We start from the raw sequence: 19272 nt of genomic DNA, 5'->3' as shown, positions 1-19272 counted from the left end.
CATCTCGTTTATCCATTTGGCACCGACTGCAGGGTATGCCATGCTGCATAGCGTCACACTTAATCTTTTTTCGGCTGCATTGTTTGCATGCTTGAGAAGCGCGGATCCGCTGTTTCTCGGGGCCTCCATTTCTACGAGAAGCAGTATGCATGATTGTCGCTGCTCGTCGTGTTCTTGCTACCTAGCTTCGGGTGCTAGTCAACATGTAGATAAATGTACGTATTAAGATATGAGCTGGAATTTGAAAACCCATTCAACTGCGATACGAAAGTGAGAGGAAATGTCCATATTTTCAGGGAGATGGGTGGGCACTCAGGAACCAGTATTTACTGACTAATGCGCCCCCGCACCCGTGGACAAAGCCTGGAAGTTCAAGACTTCATGTGTGCATTTTGTGCCTGTATATATGCCAAATGTTCTCTGCGGAAGTTATTTGAATTATCCTAACAAAGGACTCAGCTAGAAATATATGATCACTCAAGCTTAACTTGATGCCATATTATAAAGCAAGGTCAAATGCTGGTGTGGACACATATTGCACACTCGGGAGATAGCCATGGCTATATGTTGAATATTGAAATGGGTGCCTCAGGTTGCAGCTTGCTGTCGGAGCATGACGACCGGCATACCGGAGGATTTATTAATCCTGCATATTTTGTAATTAATGTTATGTAATCATGGCTCCATATAAATTGTAAGAAGAGCCGATACAGAAATACAGAGAGTTGAATACCACTGATTGGACCCCTACATTTACAATACGCCCCAATTCGACACTTGCCAAATAGTTAGTCAACAGTGGTATTCTGCTCTTTCCAAGTAAATAACCAACGTAAATCTCGTGATAAGTATAACATGGTCGCTAGTAAATATGTTAAAGTGCGCCCCTCACTCTTCTGTCCCATTCATGCCACTGTTACATTGGCTTGGTAAACTAACATCATTTAGACGTAACTGGCTCACGGATGGCAGGCAAATTTGGTAATGGGAAGCCACCTATGCTGAGGAAGAATTCGCCTGCCTTTTTCATTACATCAGCTAGGTCCTGTCCGAGCCACTCTGGATATAGCCCCTTCAAAGGCCCCTCAAGTTCTCGCAGTATCGCTCCTGCTGCCTAAAAAACAGAAAGATATTTCAGCAAATATTTTGACTGGGTTAGAAACTGCAAGTAGCAAATACGAATTTGGGGACTTGGTCATCTCTAAGGGGAGGTTCATGGTAACCAACCAAATAGTTTGACCCTCTCTGTGAGGGATCAGCCGCCATATGTATGATAGCATCAGCTACCATGTTAGGCGTGTTTAATGGCAAGCCAGCGGCAACCCATGAGTCCTTAAACTGTTCCATCATGCTTGTGACTGTGCAGAACGGAGATACAGCATTGATTCTGATGTTGTGTTTGTTCGCAACTGATTGCGATGATCGGAGCAGGCCTGTAAGGGCATGTTTTGACGAGATATAACCAGCATTGCCAGTTGCACCAAAGTATCCGGATGTTGAAATGGTCATGACAATAGACCCGAGGGACCCATCGGGAAAGCAGGCATGATTATCTTTCATGTAAAACAGTCCCTGTCGAAGTGCTTCACAAGAAACAGTCAGTATATAAATACCACATTTTATGGATAATAACTGACTGTTCATAGTTCCCTTCACATTGATGTCCAAGACTTTGAAGTATTCGCTTGACTCAACGAGATCGCCATTGCTGTCAAGTTTGTCCATATCGAGGACCTGCTCACTCTCCATGACGCCCGCATTGGCAATGACGACTTGTATTTGACCAAAATGCTCCTTGGCTTTTTTGAAAAGCGCTTTCATCTGATCCCAATCTAACGTATTGGCCGGGATAAATAACGCGACCGAGGGGTCGGGTAAAGAGGCAATCAGGAGTTCCACGGCAGAACGGGAACGTTCCAGGTCTGTAAGTACCACATTGCATCCATTTGCAATCAGTGCCTTAACAATATCGGCTCCAATTCCTCCTCCTGCGCCGGTAACCACTGCCGTCTTGTCTCGCAGGTTAGCGAGGACGGTCGGATCCAGGGCAACGGCGTGCATCTTGTCAGAATTGGGATTGAAATGGGATATGAGGAAAATATCCTACGAGTTGGATATAACGAGCAAGATATTAGCGTTGGTCGTTGATCCTATATAAAAAAAAAGCCAAGGTTCATTCGGATCTATGGACGGGTATTTTGAAGAATTCAAAGCTATCCGATCTTACCGTGGTAACATCTTTTCGATTTAAGTACCCGAAATATGCCGACTATGTTCACCTCTCATAATCGCAGTAACCACTAGTACACATCAAGCCGATATTTAGGCGGTTCGGCAATGAAGTAAGAAGTGTAACAAGGTACCCGTGCGCAGATTGAGACACAGTTGGCTACGAGCTTGGTCTTTGGGGTCTATCTTAGTGCCAATTGTTGAAACCATCATTGAATGGGGTAGACAAACTGGCTATACCTGCAATTTCACACGCCATCCTCCCGTGCAAACATACGTACCCCTCAAGTGAAGATGCCCCCCAACCCATATGTGTACAACTTTCAGCGAAACATGACAGTTGATCATCAAGCTAGGATCTGCAAAGTATCCTTCTTACGGCGAAGCAGTAAATCAGAAAGGGCTAGGAAATAGTTTAGATATTGGTCTAGGTAAACAGAAATGCGTACACACTGTGAATACAAACAGAGAGAGCACGAATCAACAATCTAGCGCAGGCTTGATCAATGCGAGGCATCTTCTACTCAATCCTCAACACCTTCCTCAGAGTCACAGAAATTTGCCCCATAGGAAGCTTCAAAGCCAGTGACCTCATGTGAGATTGGACTTGATTCATGGGCATGTGATTTTCAGGTCACAATTTCCAGTCCCTAGCAATCCCAGCGCTGTCCAGAGTATTCATTCGATTCATCCTTGTATAAGTCCAACGTAGTCCAAAAGCAAGAACAGCAGTAAGGAAACTGCAAGCGGCACAAACACTGTTCCCTGTAGGGTAACCTGTTGCCTTTTCGCTATCCTTCCAGATCCAAAGAGCAAAAATTGAGCCTATCCCAACCATAGCATTATTGAGAGCTGCTGCAAGTCCTACAACACGTGGACTTGGCATGTTGCAAATGACCCAACTGGTCAATGGTGCGATGTTTGAAAAGACTCCACAACAGGATATAATCAAGCAGGCATATTTGACCCGATATGCAGTCAAAGGAAGTAGAGTGGTAGCGAGAAACGCCGCGCCAGAACCAATTGACGTGACAATCACTATAATGCCTCTTTGGTTGTAATGGTCGGCTACCCAGGCAAGGGACAGACACATAACGTACCCAAGTGCCCAAGGAGGCACGGTCATCAGTTGAGCCTCGATAGAAGTGTAGCCGAGTCCGGCCACGATAGTTGGGCAAAAGTAGACCAGGGAGCTGACCACAATGACGTTAGAAAGCTAAATGACAATTTCGTCAGTTTCCATGATTGAGGACTCTGCATAATCTATCAGGGACGCAATTTATACTCACATAGGTGCAATAGTGTGCAATCATTCGAGGTCCAACACAGGTTTCAATAATCTCGCCTCGACTAGCAGGCTCGCTAGTGAAGCTTATGCTTTGCTCCCCCAGACGACGTTGCGCGAAATCCTTTTCTTCTTCACTCAGCCATTTGGCAGTATCAGGAAAATTCGGCATAAAGGCAATAATGAGACCAGTGCAAAGAATTGTGATGATACCCTCAACAATGAAAAGCCACTGATAGCCAGCCAAATTACCTTTGCCGTTGAGAAATGCCATGCCATAGGCGATGCAGCCACCGAAACAACCGGCAAGTGTGGCCGACGACGACACGATACAGATACGGAACGCGCGCTCCTCTGGTCGATACCAGGCAGCTATAATATAGACAATACCTTATCAAAAGAAGTATAGTCAGCAACTTGAATCAAAGAACAAGCTAGAAGTAAAATGTACCTGGGAAGAATCCTGCTTCAAATACACCAATGAAAAACCTGATGGCTATCACGGCAGACACATTGTCTGCCCATGCAAATCCTAATGTCAAAGCCCCCCAGCCAAGGGCGAGGAAACTAAGCCAATAAGAAGGACGACAGTATCTTTTGAGCACCCAATTCGAGGGCACATCGAAAATACTGTAAGCAACAGAGAAAATCGTGATGGTGATGGAATAAGTCTCTGCAGTCATTCCAGTCCTTTGCAGAAGCGAGTCGCCTGTTTCCTGATTCAAAATTTTGGCATTTCCAATGTTAGAACGGTCAAGATAGTTCATAAGATATAGCCAGGCACAGAGAGGCAACAGTCGACGGTCAATCCTATGTCGAAACTTTGCATGTATTTTCTCGCTGCACTCATCAATTTGCATATTGGTGACGTTTTCCGCGTGGACTGTGTCCAGTTTGCCCTCCGATGCATCGATACTCATTGTGTATAGGCAAGCAAATAAGTAAGTGGAGATTCTAAAGTTGTTTTCTGGTCTCAAACCTTGGAAGACGACCAAAAAGAGATGTAAGACGGAATACGTCAAGATATACCTAGGTATATATTGCAAAATATGCACTCATCCCCAAGCAACACCACAAAGATATCTGGGGAATGCGGGGACCAATTAGAGAAAGCGAATATAAGTTTGGCTGATCGGGCGACGTTTGATAGAACGATATATGCACCCACGGGTATAATGATATTGCCACCAGGATTTCAAGATCCTTGTATGTTTACTGAACGTTTCTCTACACAATTGACGAGACTGACGTCTTATTTTGAATGTCTCAGACTTAGGGTTCCATTCTATACAAGTGTAATTCAGCCAGGAAAATATAGCAACTTTCAACGACGAGAGAGGATGGATAGCTGGTTGGATAAAACCAGATGACTGAGGAGAAAAACTACGAAGCAGTAGGAAGACCACTAGTAAAAAGCCCGCTTTAGGTAATTTTGGGTGCCTGAATGCCTGATTGCATCTTAGACCTAGACCCCTTTTCACCTAGTTATGGCGCTCCATACAATCTAAAAATTTCTGCCCGCCTTACATTCAGGTTTTCAGGTATTTAGGCACCACAGTTTGGGGGTTTCGCCGGTGGTCTCATCGCCGCTTTGTAAAAGAACGGTCCTTTTTCTGGCCATTCGGCAAACCTTGAAAATCTCACTCTCGTATTCTTTGAGGTAGCCGTACACAATGCACTTCATCATACCAAAGTCTAATGGCTGGTAAATTATCCACAGCGGGAATTTGTGACGCAACCGATGCTATGTAAATAGCCGAGATAAATTTCCACGGTATTATCGGATCGGGTAGATAGCCGAAGTGAGACATTGAAGAAACAGATTGATATTTCGTTACTTCGCTCCTACCTTGATATTGCAATAATATACTTGTGCACACATCATGGCTCCTACAAGTAAATCAGAGCTTGGGTTTCTATTACCATGTGGAACGCGCGTAATCCATGGCGCAGGTTCAATTGTCAAGCAGGCATTCCCTCCCGAATCGAACTTGCCCGGAACAATGGAGCTTTATAGCGTGGGAAATGCCAATGACCCTTGCTGTCCTGTCTATCGTGGACCAGCCGGCTGTCTCCAATTCAATACAACTTGTCGAATGCCCCGACATGTTCACATGGCAACTGTCCCAGGCACCACAGAGCAACAAACAGGCGATGAAAACCCCAAAATGCAATTTGTAACCGAAAAGATTTTCATTGCCAGCGGAGTTGCAGTGGCCGAGCTGGCAGGACAATACTACGTCTTTCCACCGAAAACGATGGTTATTATCGCCCCCGGTGTGCCCCACGCTTGGGTAGCTGCCCCAAAAGGCTTAGATTTGGAGGCTCTTGGCGTGGCTCCACCCAAACCCATTGATATTGAAGAAGATCCGCTTGTTTCCCTTGAGGAACCTTCAACAGTGTCTGATGGAAAATTCCTTGCGGTTTACGAATACGACCTACCTACTGGATTCTACCCCACGGCGCAGACAGAACGATTGGAAACATCCAAAGATTATACCGCTTGCGCCGATTTGCATGATATTCGTATCCCGGTAATTGATGTCGATCAATTGATTCAGCAGGCGAGCTTTGTATGGGGTACGACATACAAGAAGCTCTAGATTGTTTAAAAGTGGTGATCTGAACATGTGTTGATGGCTTTCTTCTGTATATAGAACAAACTCATACATTCAAAACTTCTCTGCCAATGTATCTTATCAAGAAACAAAAACAGAAAACAGTCATATATTTGCTAGCCTAAGGTAGAGAGAGAGAGGTAATATTGAGGATGCCATGGGTTGGATGCCTCAGGCTCCAACCCTCTGTCGGCGCAGATACACCGGGATACCGGAGGATTTATTAATCCTAAATATGCAGTAATATTTCTTATGTAATAAGGGTAGTATAAATTGCCAGAATAGTGGATACAGCAATACAGAGAGTTGAATACCATTGATTGGACCCATACATTACACAATACGGAATACTCCGAACCCTCTGTAGACTTCTTAGCTAGCTCTGGGGAGAGTTCCTCTCTTTCTCTCCCCATCTCTCTGCAATACACATTATTCATGCATACTATTCATATTTCCTTCTCTATTTTTATCAGGTAAGATCCTGCACATTTATAGCTGGACTCAGGCCACACACCGCAAACAGTATCCGAATACCGGATCGACATTTATTCGACTGTGGTGAGCTTCTGTAAAACGCTAAAATCATCCAATAAAACCGAAAAATGATCTAGCGCAGCTTTACCCCGGCACTGAGTCAACCTTGACGCTTCTTGGTATGCATGACTTACCTCATCAGTATAGACCCATGGCGCCAAAGTGGACGTCTCCCGATACGACTTGTAACCCAATCGAGCATAGCCGAAGACTTCGAGGAGGGTCTTGCAACCGCATCCAGAACTGCTATGGCCAGAGAGCGTATGTAAAAGCACGACGATACAAGGACTTCATAATCTGTGGATGTTATATGACGGCACTCTGGCTGGTCTAGTATATCTGTGGTTGTTGGATCATAGCACGCTGGCTGTATCATTTTTGGGTGCATTGCAGATGTTGTCAGGAATCTATGACATTGGCTCCGGCCATTTGTAATTGGTTGGTTTGGTTTAAATCTTTATGCGAAGTGGGTGGTGACTTTGACTCCGCCGTGCAGGGTTCCCGGGCTAGAGAGCTATGATCGATGACTCTCTGTCCCGCAGAGGCCTATTTGAAAGATAAAGGCAACCAGAAGAACCTGATGAGCGAGAGTGCTCAAAACCTGACACTAAAGCAGGAAATCAGGAAACGCCAAAGAAATAGATAATAATGGTTTAGTTAGAAGAAACACGCGCACACACAATAAGGGGGAATGAAGGAAGGAAAGGAGGAGAAATAGAGTGAGAAAGCTATCTGACCAGTCTGAACAATTTGAGGTATCCTCAAAAAAAGTCCAGAGTACAGGGAAGGCCAAACTTAGAATAGCCATGGAGGTGTAGAAAATCTGGAGAAATGCGGGGTTGAGTACGTATACCTAGACTAGATATGTAGCCGCGGTTGGAGTATATCCCACAGGCCAAGGCAATGTTGCTTTCCAAGGTTTTGCTTCGAGCATTGCATATACTTACTTTAACCTGCTTTATAGCCGTCATCATGAAGTGCGGGTGTATGACATTCTTTTTTAATAGAAGGTTTATCAAGATACCAATACCCTAGCAAGGAAATTGTGTGAGCGCTATAAGAGCAGGAGATCCCAGGAAGAGCACCACGTCGATCCACCTTACAATTTTTATTGTATTGACCTCCCAAGGTGCAAGACCTAATTAATTCAATCACCATGGCGCCCATGCGACAACATAACATCACTGCCCTGCGGTATTATGGGAAGGAAGATATAAGGCTCGAACAAATCCCATCACGGTATGATTTCTTCCCATCAGTCGGTCTGCAAAATATAGATCAATTACTGATCTATCTAGTCCATGCAAGCCCAACGAGATTCGAATCGAGGTCGCTTACTGTGGAATCTGTGGCTCCGACATCCATGAGTATCTCGATGGACCGATATTTCCCCCACAACCTGGCACAAAAAATCCTTGGACTGGAGAATCTCTCCCAGTGACTCTCGGTCATGAAATGTCTGGAGTCATTGTTGAACTAGGATCGGCCGTGACCGATCTTAAAGTCGGATCGAAGGTTGCTGTGAACCCAGCCCTTGATGACCGACACTATGGGGCCGAACCCTGTACTACCTGTAGCCTTGGAAAAAGCAACATCTGTAAGCGTTTTGCCTGTTACGGACTGAATGCAGATGGGGGTGGTTTCGCATCTGAAATCGTTGTCAACGCTGTCAGTTGTCTCCCTCTGCCCGATTCGGTTTCACTCGAAGTGGGCGCGCTTCTCGAGCCGCTAGCTGTCGCATGGCACTCTATTCGTCTTTCTGGATTTGGGAAGAACCAGACAGCGCTGGTTCTTGGAGCGGGTCCGATTGGTCTGGCTATTGTGATGCTCCTCCGCTTCTGGGGAGCTAAGACGATTATAGTGAGTGAGATGACCTCCTCTCGAAAAAAAATGGCAAAGAAGTTTGGAGCGGACATTGTCGTAGACCCTTCCGAGCGAAACCATGCCAGCGCAGATCCGGTCCGATCGGCAGTGCAAGATGTGAACCCCGATGGCGTGGATGTTGCATTCGAGGCAATTGGTATACAGGCTACTTTGGATGCTGCAATTGCATCCATCCGTCCCGGAGGGACGGTTTTCAACGTCGCAATTCACGAGAAGCCTCTACACCTAAATCTCAATGACCTCACCTTCTTCGAGAAAAAACTAATTGGTGGGATTTGCTATACCACGGAAGATTTTGCTGAAGTGATCCGGGCCCTTGAGTCCGGAAGTATCCCAGCCCAGGAGATGATCACGTCAATTGTGCCACTGGAAAAGGTGGTGCAGATGGGATTTCTCGAGTTGATCAACAACAAGGCGGCTCATGTAAAGATTTTGATTCAGCCGCCTAAGAGTTCAAGTTCAATCCTTCCATCTGCGCGGCTTTGAAAAAGAAAATTCAATATAAAGTCGAAATATTATTCCAACGACCCCCGGTAATATGCCTACTTCCATACGGATGACAATGTAGTCTATACTAAGTCTATAAACTGTTAAACTCATATAGCTACAAGATTTTCATTATAGTACTATGGTTTTCCTTTAACCTGCTAGTCATATTTCACTAGACATGTTCAGAAGTGATGCCCAGGTGCTTCTGTGCTAATGTGTTGCAGGTAAAAATGAGCCCACAGCCTCATATATACTCTGTCTGTACCCATGCTCCCAGTCCTGGCCATGCAATATCAGCCACCGGGACATCGAACAACGTGATTGTTGATATGCGCTTATTATGTCTCTCATACCATAGTTCACAGGTATCCATTTCACTCGCTCTGTCTCTTCACTGTATCTCCATCATTTATACATACATTTAACTAGCACACATAGTCAAGATTATCATTGATATTACTGCAGCACCAGTTATAAGAAACTTAATTATTCATGTTCGCGGAATGGGCATTTGTATGTGCCCTATCTTCGCAATCCTGTGGCCCTTTCGGGGCCCTGGTCAACGATGAGACATAATATAATTGAAAAGAGAAATAAAGCTCAGAAAATACGATCGCTAAACTTACATGATAAGCACACATTTACTATTGCGTAGAATTATTGCGCGTTGTGCGTTAGTGAGACTAGAGTACAAGTACGAGATATTGATCATTGATTGAAAGTCCTAAAAGCAGCTTTTCCTGACTGTCTTTACGACAATGCGCTATTGTATCTTCGATCCATAGGGTCTCAGTGGTGATAGAAACGGTTAGTACAACACATATAGCCACGGTCCCGGTGTACCTTAGTAGGTTGGGGAAAGTTCTAGCCACGGGTGTGTGCCCACAGCATAATATCCCATGTCAAAAAAAAGTCCGCGGCTATTTTCCAAGGTTTCTTTTGGTTGCCATCTTCCCTAGGAAACCCCAGACTTGATAATCACTTGGTGCCACCTAATAGCCACGGCAATCAGCCTTTCTCCGCCCGCATGATGGCTAAGTCGTGCTGCTAGGCTAAATTACGACCCACTTTAAAGACCTCGGGATCGACCAGAGTGACGAGCTTCTGATCGCGCAGTACAAGATATATATCTATATATTCATGTCTAGAGCCCTGAAAGGACTACCTATATATGCTTTGAAAATAGATTCGAGTCATTTCCGCTTGCCAAAGTTTTACCTAATCGACTTATAACTATACGAAGGACAGCATGGCCACTTTTGATTTTGACGCGATTGTTGTGGGGGCCGGGTTTGGTGGTATCTATATGTGCAAGAAGCTCGTGGATCAAGGCTTGTCTGTCAAAGTGATAGAAGCAGCCCCAGATGTTGGAGGAACTTGGTATTGGAATAGGTATCCCGGTGCAATGTCAGAGTAAGTTTATTAACCGAAAGCCTCGCATCCATTAACTTACTCTATTAGCACACGGTCATTTCTCTACCGTTACTCTTGGGATCTGGAGGATCTGCGCGAGTATCCCTGGGGTCGAGAATATCTGAAGCAACCGGAAGTTCTGGCTTATCTCCAGCATGTGGTCAAGCGACACGACTTGCGACAGTATATGCAATTCAACACCGAAATGGTGGCTTCCTCTTGGAGTGAAGAGCAAGCTCATTGGACAGTTTTGTTGGCAACAGGAAAGAAGCTCACTAGTCGCTATCTTGTTACCGCTCTTGGGCTACTTTCCAAGCAGAACTACCCGAACATCCCCGGTTTACATTCCTTCCAGGGTGAAATGTATCATTCGGGTAGTTGGCCTGCATCTCACGATTTCAAGAATAAGAGAGTTGGCGTCATCGGAAATGGATCTACCGGCGTTCAGATAATTACGGCATTAGCGGATGAAGTGGAGCAACTGGTCTCGTTTCAGCGACACCCGCAATTTGTTGTACCGGCTGCCGATAAAAAGGTCTCAACTGAGGCGCGAGAAAGCATTGAATGGGAGAAACTTTGGACCGAAGCAAAAGACAGCATGTTTGCTTTTGGGTTCAAGGAGAGCGATGTGCCTACATTCAGTGTCAGCCCCGAGGAACGCGAACAAATCTTCGAAGAAGCTTGGAAAAAAGGCAGTGGCTTCTACTTCATGTTTGGCACATTCTGCGACATCTCATACAACGAAGATGCCAACAAAGAAGCGCAAAATTTCATTAAGAGGAAGATTCGCGAAAAGGTCAAGGACCCGGTGAAAGCCGAGAAACTCATGCCCAAAGACTGGTTCGCACGTCGGCCTCTGTGTGATACTGGTTACTATGAAAAGTTCAACAAGTCCAGTGTGGATATCGTCGACATTCAAGCGAACCCGATAGCTGAGATCACTCCTACTGGCATCCGTACCCAAGGGAGAGAATGGGAGCTCGACGCTCTTGTTTTTGCAACTGGTTTTGATGCAGTGGATGGCAATTACAAAAGGATGTCAATCCGAGGTTTGAAGGAGAAGAGCCTCGCAGACTCTTGGAGTGAAGGACCCGAGTCCTATCTCGGGGTGTCGGTTCCTGACTTCCCAAACCTCTTCATGATTCTAGGACCCAATGGCCCATTCACCAACTTGCCTCCTACAATTGAAACTCAAGTGGAATTCATTTCTACCCTCATCTTCAAAGCCAACAATTCTGCGTCAGTGGGAACGAAGCATCCTCTGGTTGAGGCCGAGCCCACCGCGGTCGAAGATTGGAGCAAGATATGCGATGAATTGAGCGCCAACAGTCTGTTTAGAAAAACCGATTCTTGGATCTTCGGTGCGAATGTTGCTGGCAAGAAGCCGTCGGTGCTATTTTACTTTGGCGGGTTGAAAAACTATAGGGATGTGCTGGAGGAAGTCGTGCGGAGTGGCAACAAGGGATTCAAACCATTTTGAGAATTACATGTTTCTTTCCTAGAAAGATCATTCCTGAAAAACCGGAATATTCGATTATTTACCAGTCTTATTCCCATCTTGTAGTGGCTTCAGCTATGTTTCTTTCATTTCAGGCTTGCATTCCGTGAACCTGGCGGAGTGGAGTAAACGATAGTTAGCAGGCTCAGATTCGGGAAGAGCGTAAGGGGTCTTTTCATGCTGATCTCAAATACTACCCGGAAATTGTTTACGTACGGTTTATATTCCGATTGGTTCATATGTGCACATTTGTGCGCTCGGGTCATCTAGTATTATTTCCAAGGTTCAATTTAGGTTTATCTGTACGTTGCCGCGCTTATATGATATCGGATTACACCTTGTGTCTCAAAACCCCGCGTTCATCATGATTTATCACCCCTTCAACAGATTGGTTTAAAGCTTATTTGCGAAGCTAGGTGGCCCAACTTTTGCGCATTCCAAGGTTGGTGTAATATGGCGTTTCTGTTCCTGTGAGGAACAACAGGCTAACAGGCTCGCAAAACCAATTTTTACTTAAGTAATTTCTCATTGAGTTACTTGCGTCAAATATGCCTACTTTCGATTACTCCGTATATAAGCAATAATATAGTTTCCAAGGTTGAAATGCATTGAAATATTGGGCGCACCTACTCAGTCAGGTGGGCACGTAGCTTACATAATATACATACGCGCGCCCCTTCCCGCCAGTGGGAGGCAAAGATTTCAAGGTTGCACCTCCGTGGACTCTATGGATTCGATTCATGCGTATTTCCATGTATTGGATACGTCTCTGGAGTTTCCCCGGATTATTACCCCGCAAATGATCACACCGCGTAATCTCTAGAATTCCAGCCCACGGCTCCCCCATGACTTCCTCTGCTATTGTCTGGCTGTTTGAATAACGCCATCACCATGAACGAGAAGCCGCGGGTTCGCGCAGCTAAAGCTTGCAAACGTTGCAGTCAACGGAAGATCAAATGCGATGCTGTACAGAATGGTCTGCCATGCAGTCGCTGTCGCATGGATCGCGTAGCTGGTTGTGCTTTGATTTCTTCGCGCCGGGGCACATACGATCGTAAACCTGCCCGCCTGCCACGCCCCGTGAATGAAACGTCCCCCATGAAACAGATACAAAAGTCACTTCCGACAAATGAAATTACCAACCTAGAGGCCGAGGCTCCAGCAGTTACTACACCATCGAGCACCCAAGAAAGCGATCCAAGATCGGGTACCTTTTCACCAGACTCTGCACCGGCAGAACACTCATCGACTCATAACAGTGTCGATTTAATACCACCTCCTACATCCGATGAGCCCAAGCTTCCTCCTAGACCAGAAAGTGTCCTAGCCGCGACTCCGACAGATTCAACTTCACGATCAGTCTCCGCAATGTTTGAGGATTTCATCAGCTGGAGAACGGAAAGGAATATGCCCCAGTGCGGCCTCATCCTCCTTGGTGAAGCATCACCCTTGACCTTTGCCTTGGAGGAATATCCCCAAGAAACAAGCCCTCCACTACACGATGCCAGCGATCAAATCCGCGATAGCGCGAACCTGGCAGTCATCCAGCAAGATATTCACCCTTCACATCTCGACGCTGCAGACATTGCTTACCTCAAAGCAAAAGGCGCTTTCATCATTCCCCTTAAGGCGCTGTTGAACAATTTGGTATCGGCGTATTTGACGCGCTTTCACTCGCTGTACTCTATCGTCAACAAGCTAGAGCTTGAAAAAGTTCACAACGAGCAGAAGACACCCTGGCTACTGCTTCACGCTGTCTGCTTTATTGGAGCCACGTTTTGCGACTCGGCTGTAATACATCAGTCCAATTTCAGGTCGCGCCTTGATGCACGGCGCCATTACTACCAAAAAGCAAAACTGTTCTTTGATTTTGGCTATGAAAAGAACAAGATCATATTGGCCCAGTGTGCAATCATGTTGAGCTTTTGGGGCCCGGAAACCCATAGTCATTGGAACCCCTGCTCCTGGATTGGATTTGGTGTCACATTTGCTATTTCATTGGGCATTCACCGGTCGGTCGCTTCCTCAGATGCACCGAGGGGCGACAAGGGCCTTCTTCGACGACTTTGGTGGACCTTGGTGGTACGCGACACATATTGCTCTGTACTTTTGGGAAGGCCATTTCGTATCAACTTGACACAATCTGATACAGAACTATTGACAGCTCAAGACTTTATTCACGAAAACACAGAAGACGGTTTCTATCAAATTCAGATCGGCCGGCTATCGCTTCTCTTACGCCAGATTTTGCATTGTCGCTTTGGGCCTAGTAATGCGTCCCTTACCCCGGCAAAAATACATGCGGATATCGAGCAGTGGCATTCGGACCTGCATCGTTCACTACAAGACTGGCATGGAAGAGGTGCACCAATTGTATACTCTATTGCCTTGGAGCTTCTCTACAATTATTATTTGCTCTTATTATACATTGAGACGCCAACTCCTCTCCAATCAGGAAATTTCCCACCACAATCTCCTGAACAACCACTTGGCGGCATCGTCGAGTCCTCTGCTCGAACAATTTCCTCCCATGCCATTACGCTTATGACCAAAACCAACCTGTGTGATTTACCACATGAGCTTTTCCCGGCATTGTTTGTGGCTGGCATAGTGCACTATCGACAAACAAAACATCAGAACGAGCTAGTTTCCCACATGGCGCGCGCCAATTTAGACAACTGTCGAGTTGTCCTGAATGATGTGAAAGGGATATGGGACCCTGCAAACTGGGCTATGGAGATATTTGATTTTCTATGTACAAATCAGAGAGAAATGATTACCGGACCTGCTCAAGTGTCACGAGCGCCATACGAAAATTGTCGGTCGATTCCCAATCGCCAAAGTGATACCTCAACTCCTCATGTCGCGTCGGAAAACCGGGAGTTCTCTGGGGATTCTAACCATGATGCCTCATTTGACCTGAGCTGGGACGTTATTCAAGCACAATTCACGGGTGGAATGGAAGACTTCTTGCTTATGCCAAACTTCCTCCCACCAGCCACAGACGAATGGGCAGGTTATCAGCTTTGAGTGTTTGTAAAGTTGAAATATACTTTCAGTATGCTCTTAGCTGACATTTTCGCTATTTTGGTGTATTATACGTCCTCCCAGCATTCAGATTATGAACTTTTGGCACTCTACCTCCCATAGTACGCGTTGTGCTGGCGGTATTGAGGCCCAAATGAATTATGTACATTTTTTTACCTTTGTGGTATGTCAAGACATATACTTTCATCTCGAACGCACTTTTCGTGCTCTGCTTTCTTGCTAGATCTAATAAACAGATACGTGTAATTGTTGTCACTAAGTGGAGCCATCTGCTAACCATACCTATTTTGTTCATCACAACCTTTTTGGTACATGAAAATGGGGTAATTGGCCCTTTCAATCTTACCTCAACGCCCGCCCAGACCCAAGAACCTTACAAGATAGATGGGAGACCCTTTGAGGTCGCAGGATCTCCCGATGACCTTGCGGCTTGAGCCTTGATTAGCGATTCATGCTCTTTTGAAGTCAAGAGATCTTGAATCATTGTTGGAACAACCGGTGGGCTTGCACCACCGATATTTCCCAAAGCATCTTCAAAGAATTGACGAACGATGACTGCAAATGAATAAGTATCGCCAAGGGAGGATAAAACCCTCATGCATCGATAAAAGTTTTGGAACCCCGGGAGTTGCAGGCCGTCTGAACTAGATCTCAAATCGGAGAAGTGCATGACCAAAACAGGAACTAGCAATGCCACTGCGGTGGTTGGGAGTAAGTAAACAACACCCAAATTATGAAGATCCTGCATGATGGAAGACATCTCCTGCAAGACCTGTCGATCCGGGTATGCTGGCTTTCCATGGTATGGCATGGTGATACATTCAATTTCGCGATAAAGTGTGCCGAGCGTCGTAAGGAACACTAGGCGAATCCACGCATGTTGAACGTAGAGAATATTGTTCTGTTGGTTCGTTCTCTCCATGTCTACTGGCGCCCTAGCATGCCATAAATGAAGCGTCTCCAGTGTCTTCCCATACTGCTCCATCCATGCCCCGGAAAATTCATCTTCATCATTCCCAGGTGTCCCTGGGCTTGGGCACCCATCCTTTCGGAAGTCGCGCAGAATTGCCACTTCGGAAATCAGGACAGAGAGTTTTGCTTTCTCGATGAAGCTGACAGCGGATCTCTCTTGAAGACGGAGATCCCGGAGAAACTCGCAGCCGTCGAAGATCTTGATCGCTTTGTCGGAATATCGGTGGATATCGAAGTCTTCGAGATCAAGAAAGGGCATATTTCGACCACTATTCTTTTTGAAACTGATTGGCCTTCGCAGGTTGAGGGCAATGAGACGATTCCGTGTATATAGGCACCACCATAGCCGCTTCCAAATTCTACGGTGATCACAGGAGATCTGCGCCGTTGAAGGGTCACAATGGAGGCCAATTGAACTCCCCAGTGACCAACACACGTCGAGCCAATGCTGGGAGTCTTTGGGGTTTTGCGGAGTTTCATGCCAGTATGTCATCAGCAGCAAGGATTGGATGGTGGTGACCCGATCATTTTCGTAGTCAAAGTCATATAAGACCTATGATATCTATTAGTGCTCGTTACCAAACAGATTGCTTTGACACCACACACTCGTGTTTTTGAAAATAGATCCTCTCGAGCTTTTCGTCTCGTTTGATAGCCTGCATTGTAGAGATGTTTTACATCCACAAATGCTGCTGCGGAGAACATGATGGCGTGGAAAAGGAGGAGACTGATTTTCTCCGACTTGCCATTGCCGCAGAATGCGTTTAGTAAACGACTCAGATCTAGAACTGGAATGAATGGGTAAACACATTCGATAAAAGATCGTAGAAGCTCCCGGCATAGGGTTTGATCGGGTGTGGTGAAAGCGTCCTTCGACATCAGATAAGATATATCCTCCTCGGCAAACCAAGAAGGTATATCTTGAACATAGTGTGGGAGCTTTGGCTTAGAGAAGCAAGGAGGCCCCGGTCCCAGAAAGTCATTTATTTCTGATATTAGGTTATCTAGAGGAGCAGTGTGATCCACCCATGGGGTTTTAGCCATGCCACTGGGCGTGCCATCTTGTAGCACGCCGTGGAGTCTATCATGTACACCTGTTCAATGTAAGAAGAAGAATTTGCGTAAGTTTCATCATTGTAAAAACATACCCGCGCTCACGCTCGGTGAGTAAGACAGGCTATATTCATTGGTATCGGAGAATTCCAAAGCACTTTGAACGAACTCAGCCACAAGCATTGAAGTAGATTTGAGATCATACTAACACCGGTGATGTGAACCCTTGTGAGCAGCATTGATTTTTCAATTGGCGGCATCGCGTGCAAGGAAAACCAGTAATAGGGACGTCACACCACGAATCATCTACCGCGCATGAAGAGCAAGTAGAGAGGGACATATCCTCATCGAAGTGTTAGGTGTCTTGTGGGGGAAACGGGCTTTCCACTGCCTGCCCTTTCAAAGTTGAATGTTTTACAACCACCGGGTATCTTGATCGTATGTCTGCCAAAATCCATCAACAGCGAAGGAATGGCATTTCAAAATATGCACTGCAGGACCTATGATGTATATCTTGAATCCCGGGGAAATGGCATGCACGCCACCCCGTACGCCGAGAGTCTATACTTTGTAGCCACGGCTGTATGCTGAGAGCAGAACCTTAGAACGTCTGTTTATTTCGGACCGAGACATTCTAATTAAACACATCAGCTCAGAAGGATCTATCGAATTTTGTCTTTCTCTGGATTTTCCAGGTTCATGAAAGTTTCAAACAAGAGATCAGTTACCTAAGTGACGTTCCATGCCAGGACACCACAACCTTAGAATACTGTACAAATAGCATCACATGTGAGTTCACGCGACTGGGAAGTCTGAAATCGTAATTCAGTTGACCGTGTTTAGAGGAATGTCGATGAGAATTTGCAGCTGCCAGGTTGGAATATATACCTGAATACTCACCTAGGTAGTGTAGAGCTCGAATGGGGGAGCAAGGACCCTCCCTACCTGAGCATACACCTCGGCTCTCACCTCCCGAGGTCAGCCCTTCTTGGGAATTTTTCCTATGTTCCGCAATTTATTATATAATTTTTAGATACTTGAGTAGTTACAGACTGAATAAACACACTTCTACACCTCTCGAATTGAGGATCATTTGGGGTCGATCTCCCATTTCTTGTGCGGTTTGATGTATACTCCTGTGTTTACTGCTCAATCGACCCGTATGCCCGAGAGCATACCATACTTCACTAGACATAATTCCATGGCAGATACAAATCCAAGTGCACATTAGGCACCGAATGTATTCTAAGGTTGTACCTCCTGTGTTCCAAGTTTCATATAGAGCTGAAGATTTTATTTTTTCTCAAATTGCCAATATCTCGGTCATTTTAAGACGAAGAGACTAAATTTGAGACAGTTAAAGTAATGAATACAAGATCAAGGTGAAACTGATTTTCTTGGAATGGTTAGTATCTCGAACGTGCAGACTAAACATTCGAGATCGATGCTGCAATGATGGTCGATCATTCTTGTTGGTAGATTGCTCTAACAGAATGAATCAAATGTACAGGCAGTGTCACCGTTGAGACTAGGGCACTTCTCAACTAGCTTGGACAGCTTTAACTAATACAGGCTCGCTACCCTGGAAAATATATACGTACGCTACGATGAACGGTTCACACCCCTAGCGTGTGACGAGTGGACAGATGGGTCACGAAACAAGGACGTAAAACGGGAGTTTAGGATTGGTTCATTCATGGATGCAACTGGTATGTGGAGCATTGAAATTGAATCTAACTCTATCCTTTTACGAATACCCCGGGTTGGAAATCAATGACTTGCACCTTATCCACAATAGGGATCAAGCTGGCGCCAAATGCGAGGTGGCCAGGATCTGTTTTGGCATAATAATCTCGGTGTGCGACCGATTCAAACTCAACAATGAACGCATGTGTAATACCACCCTATCCAATCATAAGCATCATCTCAGGGCTTTGTGGCTTTCAAACTTTACCTGTATTCCTTCAACGGAACAATCTTGACCGCCAGTTGAGGAGACGATGTATGGCTTTTGGGTATCGGGGTGAATGCAGCGTTGCTTGAGGTCTAGCATACGATCACAAGCCTAGTAGATGTCATTAACATGGTGAAACCGAGCCGGTGAGCAGAAAAGGAAAGCGCTTACATCCTGGATTGTGGCAGCGCTCACAGATGGCTTGAACTGAAGTTGGACAATGTGCGTGACAGACATGATGGGTACGATTGAACTAATTCGACGATTGTGATAGAAATGTTTTATTCTTAAATCT

At 45.6% G+C, this 19272-nt stretch overlaps 8 protein-coding genes across 8 annotated transcripts; 4 read left to right on the top strand and 4 right to left on the bottom strand.

Moving 5' to 3' along the window:
• Positions 1-1155: 1155 nt before the first annotated feature.
• N7455_009201 (uncharacterized protein) lies at positions 1156-2061 on the bottom strand (the record flags this gene model as incomplete). Its single annotated transcript, XM_040962283.2, has 2 exons — positions 1156-1583; positions 1638-2061. 2 exons carry the CDS (start codon positions 2059-2061, stop codon positions 1156-1158), a joined length of 852 nt encoding a protein of 283 aa, XP_040807276.2.
• An 802-nt stretch (positions 2062-2863) lies between these two features.
• N7455_009200 (uncharacterized protein) lies at positions 2864-4434 on the bottom strand (the record flags this gene model as incomplete). The annotated part of the gene is made up of 3 exons (XM_065606131.1): positions 2864-3445; positions 3519-3904; positions 3966-4434. 3 exons carry the CDS (start codon positions 4432-4434, stop codon positions 2864-2866), a joined length of 1437 nt encoding a protein of 478 aa, XP_065460596.1.
• Positions 4435-5610: 1176 nt separating this feature from the next.
• Positions 5611-6117, top strand: N7455_009199 (uncharacterized protein; the record flags this gene model as incomplete). Its single annotated transcript, XM_040962288.2, has 1 exon — positions 5611-6117. The coding sequence occupies one exon, from the start codon at positions 5611-5613 to the stop codon at positions 6115-6117; it is 507 nt and encodes a 168-aa protein (XP_040807280.2).
• A 1705-nt stretch (positions 6118-7822) lies between these two features.
• N7455_009198 (2,3-butanediol dehydrogenase) lies at positions 7823-9036 on the top strand (the record flags this gene model as incomplete). Its single annotated transcript, XM_040962273.2, has 2 exons — positions 7823-7905; positions 7965-9036. 2 exons carry the CDS (start codon positions 7823-7825, stop codon positions 9034-9036), a joined length of 1155 nt encoding a protein of 384 aa, XP_040807278.2.
• Positions 9037-10288: 1252 nt separating this feature from the next.
• Positions 10289-11932, top strand: N7455_009197 (flavin-containing monooxygenase; the record flags this gene model as incomplete). The annotated part of the gene is made up of 2 exons (XM_040962282.2): positions 10289-10452; positions 10501-11932. The coding sequence occupies 2 exons, from the start codon at positions 10289-10291 to the stop codon at positions 11930-11932; spliced, it is 1596 nt and encodes a 531-aa protein (XP_040807283.2).
• Positions 11933-12841: 909 nt separating this feature from the next.
• N7455_009196 (Zn(II)2Cys6 transcription factor) lies at positions 12842-14980 on the top strand (the record flags this gene model as incomplete). Its single annotated transcript, XM_040962280.2, has 1 exon — positions 12842-14980. The coding sequence occupies one exon, from the start codon at positions 12842-12844 to the stop codon at positions 14978-14980; it is 2139 nt and encodes a 712-aa protein (XP_040807275.2).
• A 391-nt stretch (positions 14981-15371) lies between these two features.
• N7455_009195 (fungal specific transcription factor domain-containing protein) lies at positions 15372-17206 on the bottom strand (the record flags this gene model as incomplete). The annotated part of the gene is made up of 3 exons (XM_040962272.2): positions 15372-16523; positions 16577-17064; positions 17119-17206. The coding sequence occupies 3 exons, from the start codon at positions 17204-17206 to the stop codon at positions 15372-15374; spliced, it is 1728 nt and encodes a 575-aa protein (XP_040807269.2).
• A 1556-nt stretch (positions 17207-18762) lies between these two features.
• On the bottom strand, positions 18763-19214 carry N7455_009194 (Dabb family protein; the record flags this gene model as incomplete). Its single annotated transcript, XM_040962279.2, has 3 exons — positions 18763-18927; positions 18978-19088; positions 19149-19214. 3 exons carry the CDS (start codon positions 19212-19214, stop codon positions 18763-18765), a joined length of 342 nt encoding a protein of 113 aa, XP_040807274.2.
• Positions 19215-19272: the final 58 nt, after the last annotated feature.

Source organism: Penicillium solitum (assembly GCF_028829755.1).
Source record: "Penicillium solitum strain IBT 25940 chromosome Unknown utg000006l_segment0_segment0, whole genome shotgun sequence".
Classification (NCBI taxonomy): domain Eukaryota; kingdom Fungi; phylum Ascomycota; class Eurotiomycetes; order Eurotiales; family Aspergillaceae; genus Penicillium; species Penicillium solitum.
Note: the sequence above shows the minus strand (reverse complement) of the source record. Positions and strands in the feature narration are given on the sequence as shown.